Here is a 20,847-nt window from a genome sequence, read left to right as displayed (position 1 = left end):
CTTTTACCCATGCTGATAGTCAAGGCAACTTCTTGGACTGTTTCTTGGCTGGATGTCTCTACCTGCAGCACCGTTAAAGGAGATGTGATCCCCATCAAGAGAGGTTTTATTTCTTTTGTCGTGCTAACGAAGTGTAAACTCCAGCTGTCCATAGAGCCAAATCCAGTTCCAAAGGACTTCTAGCTGCATGAGGCTTTCATGAACTGGATTTTCATTTTCTTGTCCTGGCCTATGCATAACTATGATCTTACCCTTGGTCTCCCTGAGCTGGAGTTTTCACCCTTTTCTTCTTCTCTCTTTGTATCTTCTTCTGTGTTTCCTCCTGTGCAAGACAGGTCTCTGCAGAGCTGGTTCTCCCTGCTGTAGTTCCCTGCAGGTATCTCTTCTGCTTTCCCTCAGTCAGGGTTGAATGGTCTGTTTGGTTGTGTTGGCCTGTCTTTTCCTAGACCATGATGGTTTTTTGGCATCCTCCTTGCTGACCTGCCAGCCTTCTTACCAGGACACCAGGGAAGCAACACAGATAGGCATAACCCTTCCAGGCCACCCTGCCTGGTAGCCAGGGCTAGGGATTTTATCCTGGGAGGGCTGGGAGAGGTGCCCCATTGTCCGCTCAAGGCTGCCTGGAAAGATCCAAGATTTTAGCTAATACATGGCTTGATGTCCGTGAATCTATTTTCAGAAGTGCTCTGTAGCCTCAGCATCCTACTCTTGTGCTTAATAAGTATATTTAGCAAGATCAGACACTGCCTCAAAATACTCCTGCAGCAGATTTCTCCTGGCTTGGACAGCAACACTGCTGCTTGGCCGGAGTTTGCTGGATGCAGTTCATGAATGGAAATGGATTTAGGGGCTGGGTTTTTGTTGAGTCCAACCTAATACCTTTGTCAGTGATTTAGAAGGGTGTGCAAATGGTTATGTTATTGATTTTTATACTTGACGCCAAAATGGGAGGCCTTATCCTTATTGACAAGGGCAAAGAAACAGCCCAAGGGGACCGAGAGTGTATTGACAGAGAGAACTGTAAAACAGGAACAGGGCAATAGGTAGGTTTTCCCTTTGTCTAGAGGAGAACCTGAAACATGAAAGACTGAGGAGTAATTTGAAATAGATAAAGGGCTGAAATGGGCTTGGAGGTGACCAGAACAAATCAGCAGTAAGTGTGATGTGTCTATGAAAGAAAGATTTGCCATATGGCAAATAATCCTTAAGGAATTACCACAGAACAGGGCAGACAGGCCATTCTACTGCTGTGGATGGCTCTGAGGGTCTGCGTCCCCTAGGAGCTGCTCCACAGCACTGGGGGAAGCTCAGGGATGGGAGGGGATGCTGGACTCTTTTGGAAGAAAAAACTCCAATTTTAAAATCAATTGAAATTGTTTATAATTTTCTGCCAAACAGGATGACTCATTCTGGCAATCTGCCCTTTCCACCCTCCCCTTCAGACAAACAAACAAAGCCAATAACTTGGAAAAAATAAAATAATCAGACAAGATAGCAATTCACACTTTTCCTTTTGGAAAACAAAGGGCTTATTTTTTTTTTTTAAGGACATCATTTCAGAGCTGGATTGAATGACCATAACTTGAAAAAATGAGGTAAAAATAACTCTGAAAATAAAATGGTTCATTTTGAGTTAAAGAAACATTTTGTTCAGTGAGACGCACAAAGCATTCATTTTTGGGCCAACATGAAATTATATTTTTTTTTCTAGCAATCTCTTGGTTGAGGCAGTGAACCAAGAAGTCAATTATTCACAGAGCTGTAGCAAGATTAAGGTAAGGATGGAAAGCAGAGCTGAAATGAGAAACTGAGGGAGAAAACTTGGGATTGAATGTCCAAGTCAATCTTCATTCCTCCAAGTGAAATGTGGTATTTGATGTTGTAAATTTCTGGACCCTTTGCTTGAGAAGGTGAGGTGCCCCCCAGAAGATGAAACCAGCAATATCCTTGTAGCATCTGTGGGTCCCCAGCAGCCAGGGAGCAGAGCATGGTGCTGTGATGGGTTGGTGTGACCTGAGAGATGTCCTGCACCCACTGGCCCCACCATGGTGCTCGGGGGACCAGTCCTCACCCCACCCGCTGCTGCTGTAAATGCAGCATCATCTGGGCAGGGGAGAAAAATAGAAGGGGAAAAAAAAAGTCAGATTCTTCTTCTGCCAAGAAGTTGCCATGAGCTCTGCAGAGTGTGACTTTGGGCAGGGATGAGCAGAGTGCTGCCTGAGTGCTGCTCAGCAGAGGAAGAGCTGCTGCTTGGCTCTGGAGTCTGGGTGCACGTCTCGGCTGGGCAGGTGGGAGTAGAGGGTGAGCCAGCAGTGGTGACTGGATGGAGGGCTCAGGAGAGGCTCCTCTTGCAGGTTGAAAATGCTGGACACAGCTTTCCTCAAGCACGCAGCACTAGTGCAAACACCCTGACTATGCTTTTTGGCTTGGGCTTTTTTTGCACTGCCTTTTTTTTTTTTTTTTTGTTGTTTTTTTTTTTTTTTTTTTTTTTCCAGAAGTGCTGAGACCTCAGCGCACAGACATCCTAAGCAAATAATCCTTACAACACAGGCAAGAGAAAATCTTATTTCCCTTTTTTTCCGGTGGCAGAATCGAGGCAGTGGGATGGCAGGATTTGCCCAACACCATGGTAAGAGTTGGGAGGCAGGGCTGCTCTCGCGGCTGCACAAGTTTGACTCCCGCTCCTTTGCAGAGAGAGGAGCGACTGCGGCGCAGCATAAAGATGCATGAGCTAGTTTTCATCGAGCCAGCTGGGATCTGCTGGGGCTGGCTGTGGCAGCTCGGTGCCTGCTGTGTTGATTTATCATAGAGCAGTGGACAGGAGAGATGCAGGGAGAGGAGTGAGTGGGCAGGGGCGTGCGGTGCTGGAGATGGAGGGGAGGGAACGAGCAAGCTCCTGCACGAACTGCGGGATGCAGAGAGCAACCGAGGGACCATCCCTGGCTGCGGCCCCTGCGCACCTCCTTGCACCACTCTCGGCATCCCCCTGCTTTTCCTAACGCTGGCCATTATCCGTCAGCAGAGGTAATGAGCTGGAGCGCAGGAAGCATTGTGTCTGGGCTGAGCATGCGAGCCCCGCACAAAAGAGTTTATGGGGGGTAATGTTTTTATCATTTCAGTCTGTGGCGAACCATTCTGCGTTTCGAGCACTTCTTTATTAAATAATTAATAATTATTAATAAAATAATTTAATAATTAATAATTAACCTGCAAAAGCCGTTTGAAGACTGGTGTGGTAATGTCTGGTAATAAATTTTGTTTAACTTTTTCCCCATTCTAATTTATTCCGGGGTTTTACAGTGGGGAGCGGAAGTTTCACATGGCCAGGGTCGTTTGGTTTTATAAATGAGTTCTTAATTTTTGTTTTCTTTATTTTGCCCCGTGGAGTCAGTGCCTCCCGCTTTGTTTTGAGCATTGCCAGGGCTCCGGGTACCGCCGGGTTTGAGCCCGGCCGGCGGCCCCGCAGAGCGCCGGCAGGACCGCGCATGGATGCCTTCGCCTGCCGCGCTCCGCGCTGTGCGGCCGCGCTGTGTGCGTGGGGAGGGGGGACACGCTGTATCGGTGAAACGCCGGCAGCTATTTCAGGAAGCCGCGAAGTCTCCTCCTTCTTATGTAAATAAAGATGACAGCTCGGAGCGCCGGTGCCGCGGCGGGAGGCGCGGGTGTGGGCGGAGGCTGCCGGCGCGGGGCAGCCGGGTCCCGCGTGGGCCGGGGACTGCGGAGCGGAGCCGGAGCCGGGCGGGGGCTGCGCCGACATGGGGGGGCAGGTGACGAGAAACCTGCTCTACGGTAAGGACCGACCGCCCCGCCACCGCGGGAGGCAGCTGGGAAAGGTGCGGCGGGTGATGCCGGGGATGCGGATTCTGCCCGACTCGTCCTCCCGGAGCATCCCGCTTCAGGAGCGGGGCTGGCCCGGGAGGAAGCCCGGGCTGGGACGGGGCTAGTCAGGCTGAACCACGGGGATTAGGTGTAGATACCTGCCCGGGCAGCGCTGACGGGCTTGCTGTGAGGTGTCAGGGTCGAAGGAAAAGTAACTGTGTCCGTGTGTATCCGTGTGCGCTGACAGCCCCACCGGGAAACACCAGCCCCGATGCCAAGGTTACTGCCAGGCAGCTGAGCGGGCTCTCAGAGCAGTCACCTTATTTCTCCTTTCCACCAGCAGTTTCTTCTTGGCTGAACTGATAAGGTTTGCAGTGAATGTCGGTGTGAATTGACGAAGCTGAAGCCCTGGGTTTGTTGGGTGATGTACAGCGGGGCGAGGGAGGAGCTGGAGAGGGACTGGAGTACCCTGCACAGGCCAGCGTTAAACCAGGATGTGAATCTATGGACAGCGTGCAGTGTGAGACATGTCCCTGCCTGCACCAGTCTCGTGCAATAAACACTTCTGTGAGAATATTGCAGCCCTTAGTATTAAACCTGTGTTTTGCTCTGAAATGTTCTATGTGGGCTTGAAGGTAGTATGTGTGCTGCATGCTCGCTGAGGTGTGAATGGGCTTTTCAGAGACTCTTTCTTGTCACTATAGTAAACATGGATATGGAAGACACAGGTAAAGCACCGTGTGGGTTTGGAGTGTCTCGTATCGTTTCTTTGAATAGAGATACATGCGGTATATACATTTACACTGTGAATATTCATATTACAGCCCTGATTCTTCTCATATTTTCTACCAAGTCCAAACCCTATAGTTTAAGGAACAAATGGGCATAGTTAGGAAGTAAATTACTCTCCCCAAAGATATTTAGCAAGATGATAGAGATTTTTTTATTTTTTCATTGTTTTTGTTCTGAAGTTTCTGTGGCCTGACCTTATTTCTTATTTAACCTCATGATATGCATGCAGTATGCAGAATAATTGTACCGCTGGGTCACAGGAAAAAAAAAAAAAAAGAAAAAGCTTTGGCTGTTGTTTTGTGATTGTAAGTGCCTTTTCTCCTCTGAAGCATTATTTAAATGAATTTAAAAAAATGTCAGTGAAAGAATAAAAAATATATATGTTTCCTGTGTGTGCCAGGGGCTTGACATTCCTGTTGGGGCCTTCTCCTGCCTGCAGCTGGCAGCGCACTGCACAGCAATCTTGCAACTTCTGCCTTTTAGCGATTCTACTCCAGCAAGCATGCTTCTCTTTAATTTTTATATGTTGGAAGATGGAGACTAATGACGTGATGTGGGTAATTAACTCAAATTTTCCTCTTCAGAAGAGCTACAGGCTGTGTTATATACAGAGGTGATGCACTTCTTTGTTCAGCACAGTGATACTTGAAAAAAAATAGAGATTATATAAAAAAAAAATCGTGCTACAAAGGCACATTTAACAAAAATAGACTACATCTGCACTTGTGGTTTGTCTGTGGCTACTGTTCCTCCAGTTCCATCTTTCTGTTGAATATTTGTATTTCAGATGTGTCTCAAAATAGCTGAGGAAAGAGAACAGAATCTGTATCCATTTCTCATAAATTGAATTGAAAGTGAATGTAACGATACTGAAAGGAGTTATATTGATAGCTTTAGGATTGAAAAATCCTTGTTTTAGATAGCACAGGTAATTAACTGGTGTCCTCCAGACATTTCTGGTGACCTCTCCATGTTGCAAGGATGAGGTGGGATTTTTACAAGCACCTAAGTGTTCACTGAAAATTAGCTCAGGTGGGGAGATGCTGCACATGCTCTGCTGAGCTGGTCCTGGGGAGACAGCAGGTTTTCCTGAGACGCGTGCCCAGAGCTGGGTGCTGGGTCCCTGCCTCTGCCTGGGCACACCCTGACCTTGTCAGGGTCATAAAAGTTAATTGAGATAAAAGCTTCTGAAGTGGCGCTTGAGGGAGGCACCCTGTCAAAAACACCATAACATCAGGTTGTTTGTTTTAAAAAACGGTGGGTGCCCTGATGTAAGAACAGAAATTTTGGCTGCCAGCCAGCTGAACATGAGCCAGCAGTGTGCCCCGACTAATGGCATCCTGGCCTTTATCTGCAATAGTGTGGCTAGCAGGACCAGGGCAGGGATTGTCCCCCTGTACTGAGCACTGGCGAGGCTGCACTTCCAGTGCTGTGTCCAGTTCTGAGCCCCTCAGTCCAGGAAGGACATTGAGGAAATCAAGTGAGTCCAGAGAAGGGTCACAGAGCTGTTGAAGGGTCTGAAGAGTTAATCAATTGAGGAGCAGCTAACGGAGCTAGGGTTGTTTAGCCTGGAAAAAAGGAGGCTCAGGGAAGACCTTAACACTCCCTACAACTGCCTGAAAGGAGGTTGTAGTGAGGTGGGCGTCAAGCTAATTTCCCAAGTAGCAAGAGATAAGGACAAGAGGAAATGATCTCAAATTGTGCCAGGAGAGGTTTTGATTGGATATTAGAAAAAATTTATTCTTTGAAAGGGCAGTCAGGCATTGGAACAGGCTGCCCACAGAAGTGGTGGAATCACTGGCCCTGGAAGTGTTCAGAAAGCATGTAGATGTGGTGCTTAGGGACGTGGTTTAGTGGTGGACTTGGCAGGGCTGGTTTGGAGTTGGTCTTGTGCTGAAGGAAAGTTTCCCACTTGATGGGACTGGGAGGAAAAATCAATGTTTAGCTAGTGTCACTAAAGCTACCTGAGCTTCCTAAGAGAGGTCCACTTCTGGGCCCACTTCCCCACTACCAAACAAGCCTCAGTGGCTTGTACCATGAAGAGCAGCACCTTTGTTTTTGAAAGGAGTCATCTGATGGCTTGAGATGTTGGGTCATGGGACTATTGTCTGTGCAGTGCTGAAACCCACTCAGGCAGTCTCCATCTATGTCCCTTTGCCTGGCACTGTGACTGTCTCTGTTCCTCTTTCCCATTCCCTCTTACTTTCCCACCGCCCTCCGTAGAAGTTCTTGTGGTGTTTTCCAGAGCATTCTACACAGCAAGAAAAAAAGTCAGAATAGGAGGTTCAAAGGTAATACAACCTTGATGGGCAGGATGGTTACTTGCTATTTAAAATGTAATATATCTATATATGCAGTGCTTAATGCTATTTTAAACAGGAAATGTTGATATGGTTCCTTGTGATTCATGGAAAGCTGGTTTCTACAAGAATGATTGAATACTACAGTTTTCCTGTAACAGTCAGGGTTTATTAAATAATTATATTAAACTACTTGTTAGCTAATCATGCTTGAAAGAAATGTCTAATAGATGCATATGTCATAATACCTGAGTTCTTCTTATGTGTTTGATACAACTTTCATCTCCTGCAGTAGTTTTTCATGCCTCCGTATGGCCACAAGTGAGCTGCTATTTGTAGAAGATCCTGTTCTTGATTTTAGGGTGCAAATCTAGGAGATACAGTCAAAGGAAAAAAAATCCCCAAACACCTGGGTACTTTTTATGTCTCTTTCACTAAGAACCAAACTAACAGAAAGCGATGGTTTAGCCAAGGAAGCTGCTGCACTGTGTGGGAGAGGGGTTGAGTGTAGGTGGGCATGCACCTACAGGGCGTTAGTGATGGCACGTGCACATCTCTACAGAGACCTTTGACTAGCTAGAGTGAACACTGTGGGTCAGTTCACGTGCCGGGGGTATATGAGTCTGCATATCTGCACATTTACTCAATAACTGCCCCACTACCACTGTTAATTAGTAATAAATCCTTAGTTGCAGGGCTTTGTTTCACTTTCACTTTAATTACTCATGCCACCGGCATTCATCAGAGTTTTTCTGTGGAATCATTTTTACAAGGAGCAGGGGAAAAGGTATCTCATGCCACGTTTTTCAGACTGTAATTGTATGGCATCAATGTAATTGCAAAGAAGTCCCAAGTGAGAGTATGTCTGGTTTTTAGCCCAGGAGGTGGTGCTGATTGACAGGTGTGATTTTCAGTTGGAATGGCTGAGTTTTTAAGCTGCTTGCAGAAGGTGCTCTGTAAGCTGTGAATACAATATAAATAATAGCTTGTGTGTCTGTGTGGTGTATACAGAGGATCACATAAGGGTTATGTATGACCAGATTTATATCACCCATCTGTAGGTCTGGTGAGCAGTGCAGCCACATTTGTATGCTGCAGAATGGAAGAAGGAAGCAGGAATTTGGTTATAGCAGGAATTTGTCCACACTGCAATAGGCTTTTGGGTGGCTATCTGGATTCATTTCCCATTTCATCGGGATCTCATTTTCCACAGACATTCCTTTCCTTCCTGGCTGGTCATTTATTCCTGTACAAAAGAGTGTGAAGCTCACACATGATCCTTCCCCCACATTTTGTTCTCCTGGAAAACAATTTCCAGGTCTTGTTCACACATGTTGGTGGGAGATCTGGGACATTTGGGTGCTGTGTGGAAGCCTCAGCCCTCATGGCAGCGGCTGAAGAGCTTTGAGGAGAGCAGAGGATGGAGGCCATTTCCCTAGTGAAAAATGGCTATGGTATACAACTACTTTCACTCTTACTTTGTACTATAGAGTTCTATTTTCCCTCTTTCTCTGAATTCCTTGTAGAGTGGTAAATGGTGTATCTATATGCATGTGCTGGTCAGCCTCATGATTTGTGTCTCACTGTCTATTCATTGCCTATACTGCAATAACCATTCTAATTACCACAATTTACCCTTGCAGTTAATATCACTAAACAGCATTGTTCTCTAACACACACATATATTCTGATTTAATAATTTCTATCTTCTTACACCTAATTAAAACTTTGAGTATCCCAGAAGAAAGAAGAAACAGCAACACCAAAAAAAAACCACCAACTGCTAGTGAGATTTCTCTGCAAATTTGTGTTGATTTATATTCTAATAGTTATTAGAATATTATTCTAGTTATTAGAATATTATTCTGAGTTATTGCCTAGATTTTGGGATAACTTGCCCTTTGATGGAGTGACTAGTGATGATATCAGACTCACTAAGAGATGAAAATCTCCTGTATCCTTCAGACAGTTGCTTGAGAATGAATACAGGACTGAAGAGAAAAGGTTATCTGCTTTCAGCAATTGCTATATAGCCCTGAAAGCAAAAGAGTCTGTTTGTATGAGCAATAAATCCTGTTCAGGGTTGGATTAACTGGTGCAGAAGTCCTTGGGCAGGGTGCCGAAACAGCGTTGGCATTTGCTGAAAGTGGAACTTCCAGAGATCATTTTGGTGTCACCTATGTGTCACCTGCCAGTGTCCCAAGGTGACCAATAATAGAGTGTTATCAGCTGCTGATAACACTTGTGACAGGACGTGTAGGATCTCTGTATATGGAGATTTTATGGGTAACCAAGTTTATACTTGAAAACTGCTTTATTTATGAAAGGTAAATGAGTTTTTCATTAGCTGTGGCAGTTTTTGGGTGTAGGGATCTTGTTCAAATGCTGAAAGCAAAGGCTGTACCTGTTCTCATTTTGTCCTTTGCTTTCATGGCATTTTCTCATTAACTTTTCTGTCAGCTTTGATGCTCTGTTCTGATGGGACCTTGGGACTGAATGTTGTTTGTCAGATTTTGTTGTCTTATTTGTCTCCTCTTAGACTGCTCCTTTCCTTCCTCTATGTGAATGCATTCTTAGCTCTGATCCTTCTTCACTTCTTCCTTACTTCTCCTGTTTTCTTAAGAATTATGGGTGCTATATTAATCTATCATTCAATTAGTTTAGAGGCAGCAGGTTTCTCTTCAGGAACGTTTGTAGGGTCCCCTGACATGTTCTAGGGAATCATTTGTATACTTAATCAAAGCAAGTACTCCCAGAGCCTGAAAATTTATATTGTTAATAGTATAAAATAAATGTACCAAACAAATATGATTACCATTGCAGACATTAGCAGGAATTAAGAAGAGGTTATCTCTATATATACAATCTCCAAACTGATATGGCTGCTTTAGTTTCAATAAAGAATTTTGCATTAATGATATCTACATGTGCAGAGGGCTGCATCAAGAACAGTCTAAAAATTAACCTTAAAGGAAAGGGAGTTTCCCGTAAAGTGAAAGAAAACCAAAAGGTGGAATTAATGTTTGCTCTCCGGAGTTGTCAGGGGTCAGTGATGACACAGCAGGGTGCTGAGCTATAGGAGTGTGGCTGTGAGCCACAAGTCTTGCAGTGCATGTGCCCATGGTTGGTGCACATGCTTCAGCCCTGTGGGTCCCTGAGCTTTGCTCTGGGGTTGACTGTTGTTGTCCTTTCATTTTTCTTCTTGTCTATTCACCGTTAAATTAATGTTTTACTTTGAAAATGTTTTTCTCTGAGTCCAAAATGAGTCAGAGCCATGTTCTCTTTAGCTCTTGTCGAGTTAGTCTCACCAGTATTTCTGTTCCTTGACTCTGTCCTTAATTGTCTCTTGAAGGGAAACTGCAATTTGTTGGCATTAAAAATAACATTTCAGATGACTGCAGTTGATGTTGCTGAGGAGAGGAATCCTTTGGTTCATCTGAGATTTACCATGGGCCTGATAGCTGAAAGGGGGTGGGCTCAGAGGAGACATAATTTATTGGATTCATGAACATACTTTCATCATTAGACACACTGATAACACTTCTGTATTAAAGAAGAAGGAGAGTAGTAAAATGGTCGTATAATAAAAGCTGTATACATTCATGAACATGATACAGTGCACTCCTGATTGCCTCTCCCCTAGCAGTCAGCATCAGCACAAATCTGAAGTTCTTGCCCTCTCCATCAAGTTAAAATAACATTTTTTCATGAGAAATCTTTGTGTTAAACCAAGGCTCCTTGCTATGAAAATCAGCTCCTTTTTGTGGTTCAATTTACATTATTTTCTGCCTATACCAGTAAACACATCCTAATACAGAGAAGGAACATGGAGGGGTCAAGGAACACTTGTACCCATGGTCTGACTTTGCCCCATCACGTTGTACCTCACAGGGTGATTCTGCACACAGGCTGTGTGATGCAGGTCCATGCCAGGTGACCGTCCCAGACGTGCTGGCTCAGCTCCCAGGGCTCAGCAACTTGCTCATGGGAGACTTTGATGAGGTCTGGAAAACAGAAAAGGACCCAACACTTGTCTCAAGGAGGAAGGATGTGACTTCTCTGTAAAGCTTGCCTGGATAGCAGAGGCTGATCCCATCTTTGACTACCCTAACAAGAAGGTTCCCACAAGTAACTTGCAGATGGCTCAGGGTGATTCTGAAAATGCTGGTTTAGGCTCACTTCTGGTAAAGTGTTTGGGTTACTTGCTGCGATTTCATGAAACTTTTTCTGGCTGACACTGCCAGATTTTCTCTGTGATAGGCCCTGCTGTGCAGCCACGTGGCGCCGTGTGGATATAACACTGGAAGTTTTTGGCCAATAGACTTGTCAGTAAAAGCAGGCCCTGCTGTGAGATACTGGGGCAGGACTGAAATTGTGTTTTTCAAGAAACTCTGAGGCTTGTGGCCTGGCTTAAGCAGAGCCCAGGCAGTGCCTGTTAAACCAGGAGGGAGTTTGAAGGAAACATGTGCCTGTGTTTGAGCTGCACCTTGGCAGGTCTGGGAATTGGTTGTGGTTTTTTGACTCAGACTCCTGCAAGAGCCTGTTTGTCAGTTCCCTGCAATGCTCCCTGGCAGCTGAGCCCTTCGCTTGCTTTATGAATTTCAAGTGATCTGCAGGCTACTGCAAGTCCCAGACCTGTGTTATCAGCGAGAGGGAAGCTGTGCAGCCTTGAGAAAAGTGGATGGGTTTGATACTGGGAGAGCTCTCTACCTGTGGAGAGGCGGTTTCTGCCCACAAAGCAGGGATGGGAAGGTGCAGTGCAGAGCCCCGGGGCAATGCTGTCCCCTGTCTGCAAGAGTAGAGGGGGATTTGAGCCATAAACCACATTGTGGCACACAAAGAAGCCATTTTAATTTCAGTCTCTGCTGGAAGCACCACATGGAAAAGAAAATGTGATTGGTATGAAAAGAAATGTTTACGTTTCTAGGAGCAGAGACCTCCCAAATAATTAGTATCACTTGACAAACTGCTGTTTAAAATGCAAGTGGTTTAAGTGCTGCAGCTCAACAGGCATTTGTCAGAGCTCTGGTGTAAATGCAATCCTTGCTCTTGGATGGTTGGTTCCTGCTGTAAAGTAAAGGAGATTTCCGGTAAACATCTTTTGCTTAAGGAAAATTTCTCCATGGTTTTATCTTTTCCTTGGTTGGAAAACCTAAATGTTACAAATTAACAAATGACAGCTTGGTGGCAAGAGTGTTTGAGATACTCTTTTGCAATGAAATAAATCCTGGATTTTATTTTCTGTTCATCAGACTAGGCTTTTGGTCAGAAGAAAGATAGAAATGTTTCATTTTCTTTAGCATTTGGGAGGAGGAGAGTAAAGGAAAGGCTTTTGGGTGAAAGTTTTGAAACCCACAGCTTCATCTCTGATCTGCCTATCTGTAATATTCATTGACTCAACTAACAGTACTTTAAATAAAACCTTACTTTTCTCCAGGGCTGTTTGAAGGCTGACTGAAGACATAGGGGTTGTTAAGAATTGGTATTTTTCAAAGGTTAAAAAAATGGCAGCTTATAAAAAGACTGAGATAAAAAAGAAAAAGTTTTAAAAAAGTCTCTGGAAGATGGAAGTATAATGTACTGAAGTATCCCAAATCAAAATAACTTCTGTCTTTGCATACCAAATAGAATCAGATTATCAAATATAAAATAGAGCTTTAAGAATCTAATTGCTTTTACAAAGGCATCACTGATGATATTAATTTCTTGCAACTTACAGAAGGAGAATTGCTCAATTTATTTTCTCATTATCTTAAACTGGTTCAATGCCACCCTCTGTTTTTTTCATCTCTGAAGGGTAAGAGACTATCATTTGTGTTGCCTTCTTGTTTTATGATTCTGAGTGAAGCTATGTGCTTAGAAGGAACACAAGATTGGGAGTCTTGATGGGTGCTGTGGTCCCATACAGATCTCACATGGAACAGGAGCTATGGCATGGTAGGAGTTGCTGTTCTTCTTCTCTTAATCTCTCTGCACATCAGTGGCTTTGCAAAACTGGCCAAAGAGATCTTGATCAAGAAGCATGGCTGTGACAAGGTTCCTGGGCAAACCTGTCTCCTTTCTGACCAGCCCAAGGCACTATTGCTTGAGCAAGGTGGGTAATTCAATATCTTGATATTGTGTCTCAGTATCTCAACACTTGAATTTTGGATGTTTGCTGACTGTAAAATGGTCTTACTCTCTTTGGCCTGTGCTATTCTGTGCATGGCTCCTAGCAGTCAGGCTTAGGTAGGAAAGTGGGTAGTGCTGTCTTTGGGATGCTACAAAGGATGTTGCATCATGTTAGAAATGAATTCCTGAAAATGGAGATGCAGTGATTGCATTCCCTGCATCCTTCCTACACAGGTGTGCAATGGTCTTTATCAAACAGGATGAAACATCCAGGCTATCTGTACCAATGGTGAAAAGGATAAAATTCAGAGAAATATCCTACAAATGTACTTCAGATAGATTTGAAAGAGTGCTAAAGTCATTCACCATGTTCACGAGAGCTGACTGCAGCTCTCACAATGCTCCTCACCAGAGATCCTGGAACCTTAGCCATTTTGCTGGGAGATGTTTTATCCTGTTAGTTGCAAAGTGGCTACCTGACCTCTCTTTACCCACTCATGAGTTATCCCACAGAGAAGTTTCTGCTCTGAAGCCTCATACAGCAAAGCTGTTTCCTGGGGACTCCAGGTCATGCCTCATCCCAAGCTGATTGCAGCTTCAGACTGATCAGTTGCTTGGAGATTCAGAAGCTCTTTAGCATTTGATAACTGGAATATTTTGAGATTTATTTGCTATATATTTATATACATGACAATACATTCTTTCCATCTTCTCTTAATGCTGTGCTTTGGAAAATTCATGCTTTAACCCTTGTGGACAGACTTTATCAGTTTTGTCTTTAGTGATGTAGCAGAAGCAGTAATTTTGTGATACCGTGGCTGGTAGTGCTGGCTCAGTTAGTGCAGAGTGGGGTGTGTAGTACTGTGTGAGCAGCTCTAATAAAATGTAGAGATGGGCAAATTACCCATAATAACTTCAGTATTTGAGAGATTTTGAAGTGTACCCTCTGGGGAAAAAAAAATACAGATTGATAGTGGTTTGGGATTTGTGCAACTTCAGTTTGATAAGAAATATTTTGTGGTTTTCCTCTTTGTACTCTCTTTACAGCAGTAGGTTCAGATTCTGAATTGAGATCTGCTTTTGGGTGCAGCGAACTAATCACGGAAATGCTTCATGGCCCAGAGGTCTGGATTTGCAGACTCCAGTTCAACAGCTGCATCTCTCTGTGCTGTCAGAAAGAGCATCTGTCAAGGATGCAGTGTGGTCCTTATTACATTATAATTTAGTGCCGTGGCTTAGAAAAACAGGAGCAGTTATGTACTTAAAAAAACAAAACCGCAAACCCTAAAAAAAAAATTAAAGCTCCACTGATCTTTCTTACCAGAAGAAATGTCCCTTATCTGAACATTGACTAGAGGATGTTACACTTTTTTTAAGCTAAAAACAGCAAGGAAAATGGACGGATGAGTTGGTCTCCACACTTAATTGCTCCTTGTTTTTTCTGAAATGGTATATATATCTTTCCACCAAGAGAATAAAGTCCCCTGAGCCCTTTAGGTTTGTTTACAGTTCACACATGATCTTCAAGGCAGTCACACTATGAATGTGGCTTCATCAAGAACAATGCTCTGACTCATGTGGCATCAAATTTCTTCCTCTTTTCACTCTTATCAATACATCAAGATGCAAAAATGCCCCTTTGCATGAATTGTAAAACAGTGTGTTGTTCCCATTCCAAGCTGGCTTGGTTTTCTAACCCATCTCTCTTCCTTCAGCTATTTAGAAATGCAGTCAACTTTTCATTTTCACGATGTTCCTCCTGTGTCACCTGCTGTATATTACCCAGCTTCAGTAGATGGTAACTGGTCATCTGTGTCAGGAAAGGTCATGCAAGTAAATCTGCAGCAATATAAAATTGATGAAAACTGAATTATTGGGAAGTTTTTTCCTGTTTGCACACACTGATGTTAAATTTCAAAGCCAGGGGTGGCAGAACTTCCTTGGTGTGTTCTCACAGGAAACATTGGGGTACATCCTCTACAAAACAACTGACTCTGTTACCCAAGTCATTAGAAAATAACCATGAAGGTTTGAGGGGGTTCTGTGAGGGCTTATAATGAAAGGGCTTGGAGCTTCTAGTTTGAAGTGTATTTTTGCCTATGCAAATCAGAGAGGACTAGAACTAACTTCCCTGTGCTGTAGTGGTAACAGAAGTGGTCACCTCCTGCTGTCCCCTGGGACAAGGAATAGCACTGGCCATGAGTAGGGAATAGCATGGGTCCTGACAGATTCATTAAAATAACAGAAAATCAGATAAAACTTACGCTTGCTTACAGAGTCACGTTCCTCTTACTCCTATTTATTTTCTCATATACAGCCTGTAAACAGTTCTGGGCAGGACCCATCTCTTCTTTCTGTATTTGTGAGATTTGGCATGAGGTGGTGGCTAGCAGGTAGGATGAATTTTAAAGAAATAAAACAGATCTGTGTGCTCTTGCCCTAAGATAAGGATTCAAAACCCTTTGTCTTCTACTGGCTGACCTATGGCAGCAAATGCTAAGGAAAGCGGGTTCCTGTATGGACTGCTCCATCAGCTGTTTGTAGCAAAAGGTGAAGTGAGAACTTCATGGGTCTGGCGTGGGAATTGCTAGGAAGGATGGTGGAATAGTATTCACACTCCTTCTTTGAATAAGCACCAGAGATAGTGTTTATTTTAGTTAAAATAAACTGTAACTTTATGGTCTGACTGGCTGGTGGAGTTTCATGTTTTAATTCAGTGGTCCAAGTTCAAGTTCTGGTCTGCTAAAGAAACAGAGTTATTTACTGGTAAAGGGTGTTGAAACTGGTGCAAGCGATGTGCTGCAGAGCCAGATGAGAGTGGGAAAGTCAGTAATTTAGATTCCACTTATGACTGTGGTACAGAAAGTGCAGATTAATGAAGGAATGTGTGCATAGAGGGCCAAATTCTTGCATAAAGGGAGAAATGTTGCCCTTTCTCCTGGTTTTGCCTCAGCAGTACTTATATTATTTGCCTGGAAAAAAAAAATATTTTAATGGTCTAGTGGTTAACACTTCTAATGCTACTGGAGTCCTCCCTGGTGTGAGCAAAAGTTCTTGTTTATAATTTCTATTTGTGCATTGAAGTTGCTGGAGAGCAGGGCTGGTGCCCTGCCCTGGGCTGGGAGCTTTACCTCTGGGCCCTTGTGCTGTCTCTGCCAGGTGCACTGGGAGTTTAAGAGGGTGATGGTGGGAGTCAGGCATGGAGCTCTGTGCTTTCATCCCAGCAATGTACCTAAAGAAATGCCATTTTGATGACAAACTTTTGCCTTATTTAGTACCCAGTGCAAGTTACTTTGCAGGAATATGTTACCGATTAACTAGTGGTCTGCCAAAATAAATCCATCTCTTTATAACTTGGTGAGATTGGAGAGCCTTGGTTAATCACAAGGGCCTGCTGTGCTTTAGGAGGTGGGGAGTTGTTTGGGTTTTTTCAAATGAGAAGGTATGAAGCATGAGGAGAACAAACCAGAATAGTAGAAGAGGTTGAAAAAAAAAAAGGAGTAAACCTAAGTGAGAGAGAAATGTGATGGATAAAGTGGTGCCAGAGAAGGAAGGGGAAGACTTGAGAGAAGTGGCTGAGAAACTTCAATGCTTGTGACTTCAATACTTGTGACTTGTGACAAGGAGGAGGAAGAAGGAGGAAGGGATGGCAAAGCAACCAGAGAGGAAGGTTGTATGTTATGTGAGTTTTCCTGAAGAAGAAATGGACAGAGGACGAGAGAGTGGAAAGGAAGAATTTAAAAAAAATATGTGGCTCCTATAATCCTGAAATATTTAAGAGGATGTTAAATGTGGCCAAATAGTAAAGGTAGTAGTAAATTTTGACCTGTCTGATAAGTTGCTAGCTCAAATAACCCCTTACTTTAAGGATTTATTTGGTGCCAAACAGGAAATAAAGCCAGTGGAATCAATGTCTTTTGGGTCTAGTCAGTGTGGAGCAAGACTAGAGTTTCAGGTCGTTTTTCCTTTGTAAGCACTTTCATATTTCATTTCACAAGAACATAAACCCTACAAAACCCCCTGCATAAACAGCAGCCAGGTGACCCTGAGTAGATATATATTTAAAGAACTTCCCTTTAGGACTGCTTTTGGTCTTCATATTGAAAGGAAATCTTTGACATTTGGGTAAGTGATGTGGATGGAAATAGTTTGGACTCTGTTCTGACTAGCAGCAAAGAGAGCAGTGCAATTTTCTCATGTTGAAAAAGGGAATGTTTAGTTGATCAGAAAGAAATTAAAATAGGAAAAAAAAAAAAAGACATAGAAAAGACATACTGGGTGACAGTATTTCCATAGCCACCAGTTCACAGGAAAGAAAGAGCAGTGACCAGAGCTTGGGGACACTGGCACATCAACATCAGATAATTTTGGCAAAAGATCACTGCACCTCAGGAATTTAAATATGGATGGGGTAAGGAGCTGCTCCTGGCCATCATGCTGTCAAGAGACTCTGCAAGGAAAAACAGCAGAGGACTTTCAGGAGGAAGGGTGTGAAACAAGAATGGTTTGAGCACTGTGTTTTTAAACAAGACCACACACAAAATCATCCAACTTTACAGTATCTTGAAGTGACTCTAAGTGGATGTTTTACATTAGAAAAAAGGCACACTCCAAGTGTAATTGTCTTGTATGATAGAAGAAAAACTGCCTTCTGAGAGTCTTTAGAAATGTCATTGCAAAATAAAAGTTCATGATATGTGGTACTGAACACAATCTAAACTCTCCAGCTGGATAAGAGGAGATGCTCTTCTACTGCTCTACCATTCATCCCAGTGCTTGTCTTTCTTGATTAGAGATGGTCTCTGATTAGGGAGCTGTGCTAAACAGGACACTTGGGGTATGGAAGCATCCTCCAGCTGATCATCCAGATAAGCATGATTCAGATATGCTCCACAAAATACCCTGTCTCTTTCCACTTATGCAAAGAAAAGCATCCTATTATATTGTAAATATGCAGTGGGAGTAGCCTGATATGGGCCTAATTCAGCATCTTGAGTCTAGGGGCACATCTTTGATTTACACAAATACAACTCAAAGCAAATTCAAGTGCTTGAGTTCAGAACCACAGCTTCTCTAATTTTCTTTGCATGGCTTTGTCAGTAGGCTACACCATTTCTACTGTCTCTTGGATTTTGGTTCTACGGATCCATTTGCTTGTCTCTACTGCTCTTACGTTTGCTTTCTCCTGCTCTCCGTTGGTCCCACATCCTTTCTAATCCTGACAAATAAATGAAGTTTAAGCTTGATAGGTTATCTGTCTTTCTGGTGAACTCTCAGTATTCAGACTTTCAAGCTATTACACTGTAGATGGAAAATGTGCCCAGGATAGACTTTCCATTAAACTGTATTTAAATTGGAAGAGAATGCTGGCACCACAACAAGTATTCCAGAATTAGATCCCAAAATACTGAGGCTAGCTAATCTTTTGGAAGAACAAAAACTCTTACTGATTTATATTTAGCAGAGGGAATGCATTTTAAAAACACAGCCTATATGAGGCCCCTTGAAGAAAACATCTTTTACATTGATTTGTAGTGCATGGAAATACTATGCAGCCGTAAAATATTTGCACTTGGGCTCTGCTTTTATGTCGCTACTTTTTTTTTTTTTTTTCAGTATGAACTGTCATGAACTCTCTGAGAGTGGCTGCTCTGCTGACTGTGGCTGTGCAGTGAGACAGGGCTGCCCGTGGGGCAGCAGCTTTGCTGCTCATCGTGGCTGTGCCCAGTGTTGCAGGAGGGGAAGGGGAAAAGTAGCAGTGCAGGCAGCACCACGGTGGGAACACCCGACTTGTGCCTGTGAGGCTTTGGTTCAAAGTGGGTGCAAGGTTTGTAGCTGTAGTGTAGCCTGGGACCTGTGTAGAGAGGGATGAAGGGCTGCTGGCCCTAATCTCAGCAGCACAGCTCTAAGCTGAATGTCTGCAATGACTACTTGGGCTTGGTTTACATGATTATAAATCAGCAGGAATTCTGTAATGTTAATGAAAGTGTAACATGTTCTATGCATAGTTCTGATCTCTACTAAGGAAATTATTAACTGGAGTTACAGTAGATGTGAGAGGTCAATGGCTTATCCCAGCTGGGCAGTTTCTGGAAAAGGAGCTACGGCAAGAAGTGGGTTTGTTAATGCAGTGAGTCAGAACAGCAAACATAACTTATAAATTATATGTAATATTATGGCCAACAGTGTATCAGCTTATCTTTGAGAAGATAAGGATTATCAACAGGACAGAGCGTGGAAAGTTCTGGGTGTTTTTGTTCCTTATGTCCCACCATCTGCAGCACAGACAGATCAGCCATCACCCTGGGCAAACTGTTTCTCTTCCTCCTGAAGCATCAGATATTAGAAAAGGAGAAGATTACCAAACTGCACATTTGCAGGAGGATGATAAACAGAATTTTTGAAACATCTCTTGACCATAAACCTAACTAGACTTAACTTGTTTTCTTTTGTTGGAAGACATAAATTACATTTCTCTGCTGACAGAGCCTACCTGATCACAGAAGAGCAAAAATGTTTTAAATCAAGAAAGAAATCTAAGATGCTTCCAGAGCATGATTTTTCCACTTTGATCTTCTCATTTCCTATTCAAAACATCAACCTATAATAAAAAGTTAGTAAGCCATAGTAAGAAAAATAAAGATGCAGTATCACCAAGATGCAAAGAGAATAAGGTCAGAAGTGCCTCCCTGCTGTCAAAAACATAATTATTGCACATGCAAGTTGTTCCTGCCTGTGGATCAGAGGAGCTGCTGGAAGCTGCTGTAGGGAGGAGTGGCTGCTGCTGATGCAGGGATGTCAGTCCCCTTTCCCTGCATTTGTCTGGAGCCTGGAGATGCAGCTCCCGAGGCAATTCCTTCTGCCCAGCAACTTCCAGGGAGGCTGCTCACCCTCTCTCTCCTTACCTGGCAGAAGGGAGCATATGGCTGCTTACTTATGCTCTGCTGTTCTTATGTGCTTAGTGGGCTTATGGTCTGCAGGGGCTTGGGGGAATCTGCATGGGGAGAGGGCAGGGAGGGACCTGGAAGGGGTGGGCTGCATCCGTGGGAAGTGGAGTGGTACCACAGGTCTCTGTGGTGTGTCACAAGAGTAACTGAATTTTTGGGAATGACTGACAGACATTGAGTAAATAGTGCCTAATTAGGGACCAGGAGATGGTTAATGATTATACAGGATTATAACTGAAGATATAAAGTTTAAAAATTAATTTATAAGGGGAAGAAATTTCTTCTCAATAGCCTTGTGTACATGTAGAACTATATTCACACTTTTCTTCTTGGTATCATCTATTCTTCAACAAAGAAGAGGGCCTGATCAACCTTGGTATTTTTTAAGTGCTTGCAGAGCCATCAGCTGGATTGCTCCTCCTGGAGATGGTGTGTGTGAGGGTTTGCCTCCCTAGCTCAGTCCTGCCCTGCTGTCCTCTCCTTCTACCTCTACTGCATTTTGAGGGTCTTCCTTTATCTTCCTTCCCTCATCTGCCAGAGTCTTCTCTAGGTTCTGCATAGAGACATCTTCTCACCTCTCTGTGTAATTTCACCAACAAACATTAGTTCAGCCTTATCCTTCCTGCAGCCAATTAACAGATTCACTTCTCATTTGTAGTACTTAAATCTACTTTGACCAGGCTAAACTTTTGCTCTGAGTATTTTGCCTTTAAAAAAAGAAAATATTACAAACAACTCAGGCTTATTATAATTGAAGCAGAGCTCTTATTCTCCTGTCACTCCTCATCTCTTTTATCTACTTTTTTCAAGCTTTACAAAAGTTGCCACACTCCTGACTCTTACTGATAGTCAGAGCCTCAGCACTGTCTTCAAGCAAG

The 20,847-nt window shown here is 43.4% G+C and overlaps 1 protein-coding gene across 5 annotated transcripts in view; it reads left to right on the top strand.

Annotated features, from left to right (window-relative positions):
- NEURL1 (neuralized E3 ubiquitin protein ligase 1) overlaps positions 1-20,847 on the top strand; it is a 144,620-nt gene that overhangs the window by 57,432 nt on the left and 66,341 nt on the right. Inside the window, exons 2-3 of one of the 5 annotated variants that reach the window (XM_053949627.1) lie at positions 1,712-1,775; positions 2,499-2,629. The exons of 1 other annotated variant lie outside the window; for it this stretch is intronic. In XM_053949627.1, the coding sequence (XP_053805602.1) occupies positions 2,605-2,629 (25 nt within the window). In that variant the 5' untranslated portion in view covers positions 1,712-1,775; positions 2,499-2,604. Of the gene's footprint in view, positions 1-1,711; positions 1,776-2,495; positions 2,630-3,735; positions 3,790-20,847 lie in introns of those variants that run through there. 3 more of the 5 variants (XM_053949626.1, XM_053949628.1, XM_053949625.1) reach the window with 3 other exon arrangements.

This window comes from Vidua chalybeata, chromosome 8, assembly GCF_026979565.1.
Source record: "Vidua chalybeata isolate OUT-0048 chromosome 8, bVidCha1 merged haplotype, whole genome shotgun sequence".
NCBI lineage: Eukaryota > Metazoa > Chordata > Aves > Passeriformes > Viduidae > Vidua > Vidua chalybeata.
The sequence above is the reverse complement of the archived record's forward strand: the minus strand, read 5'-3'. Positions and strand labels throughout refer to the sequence as shown.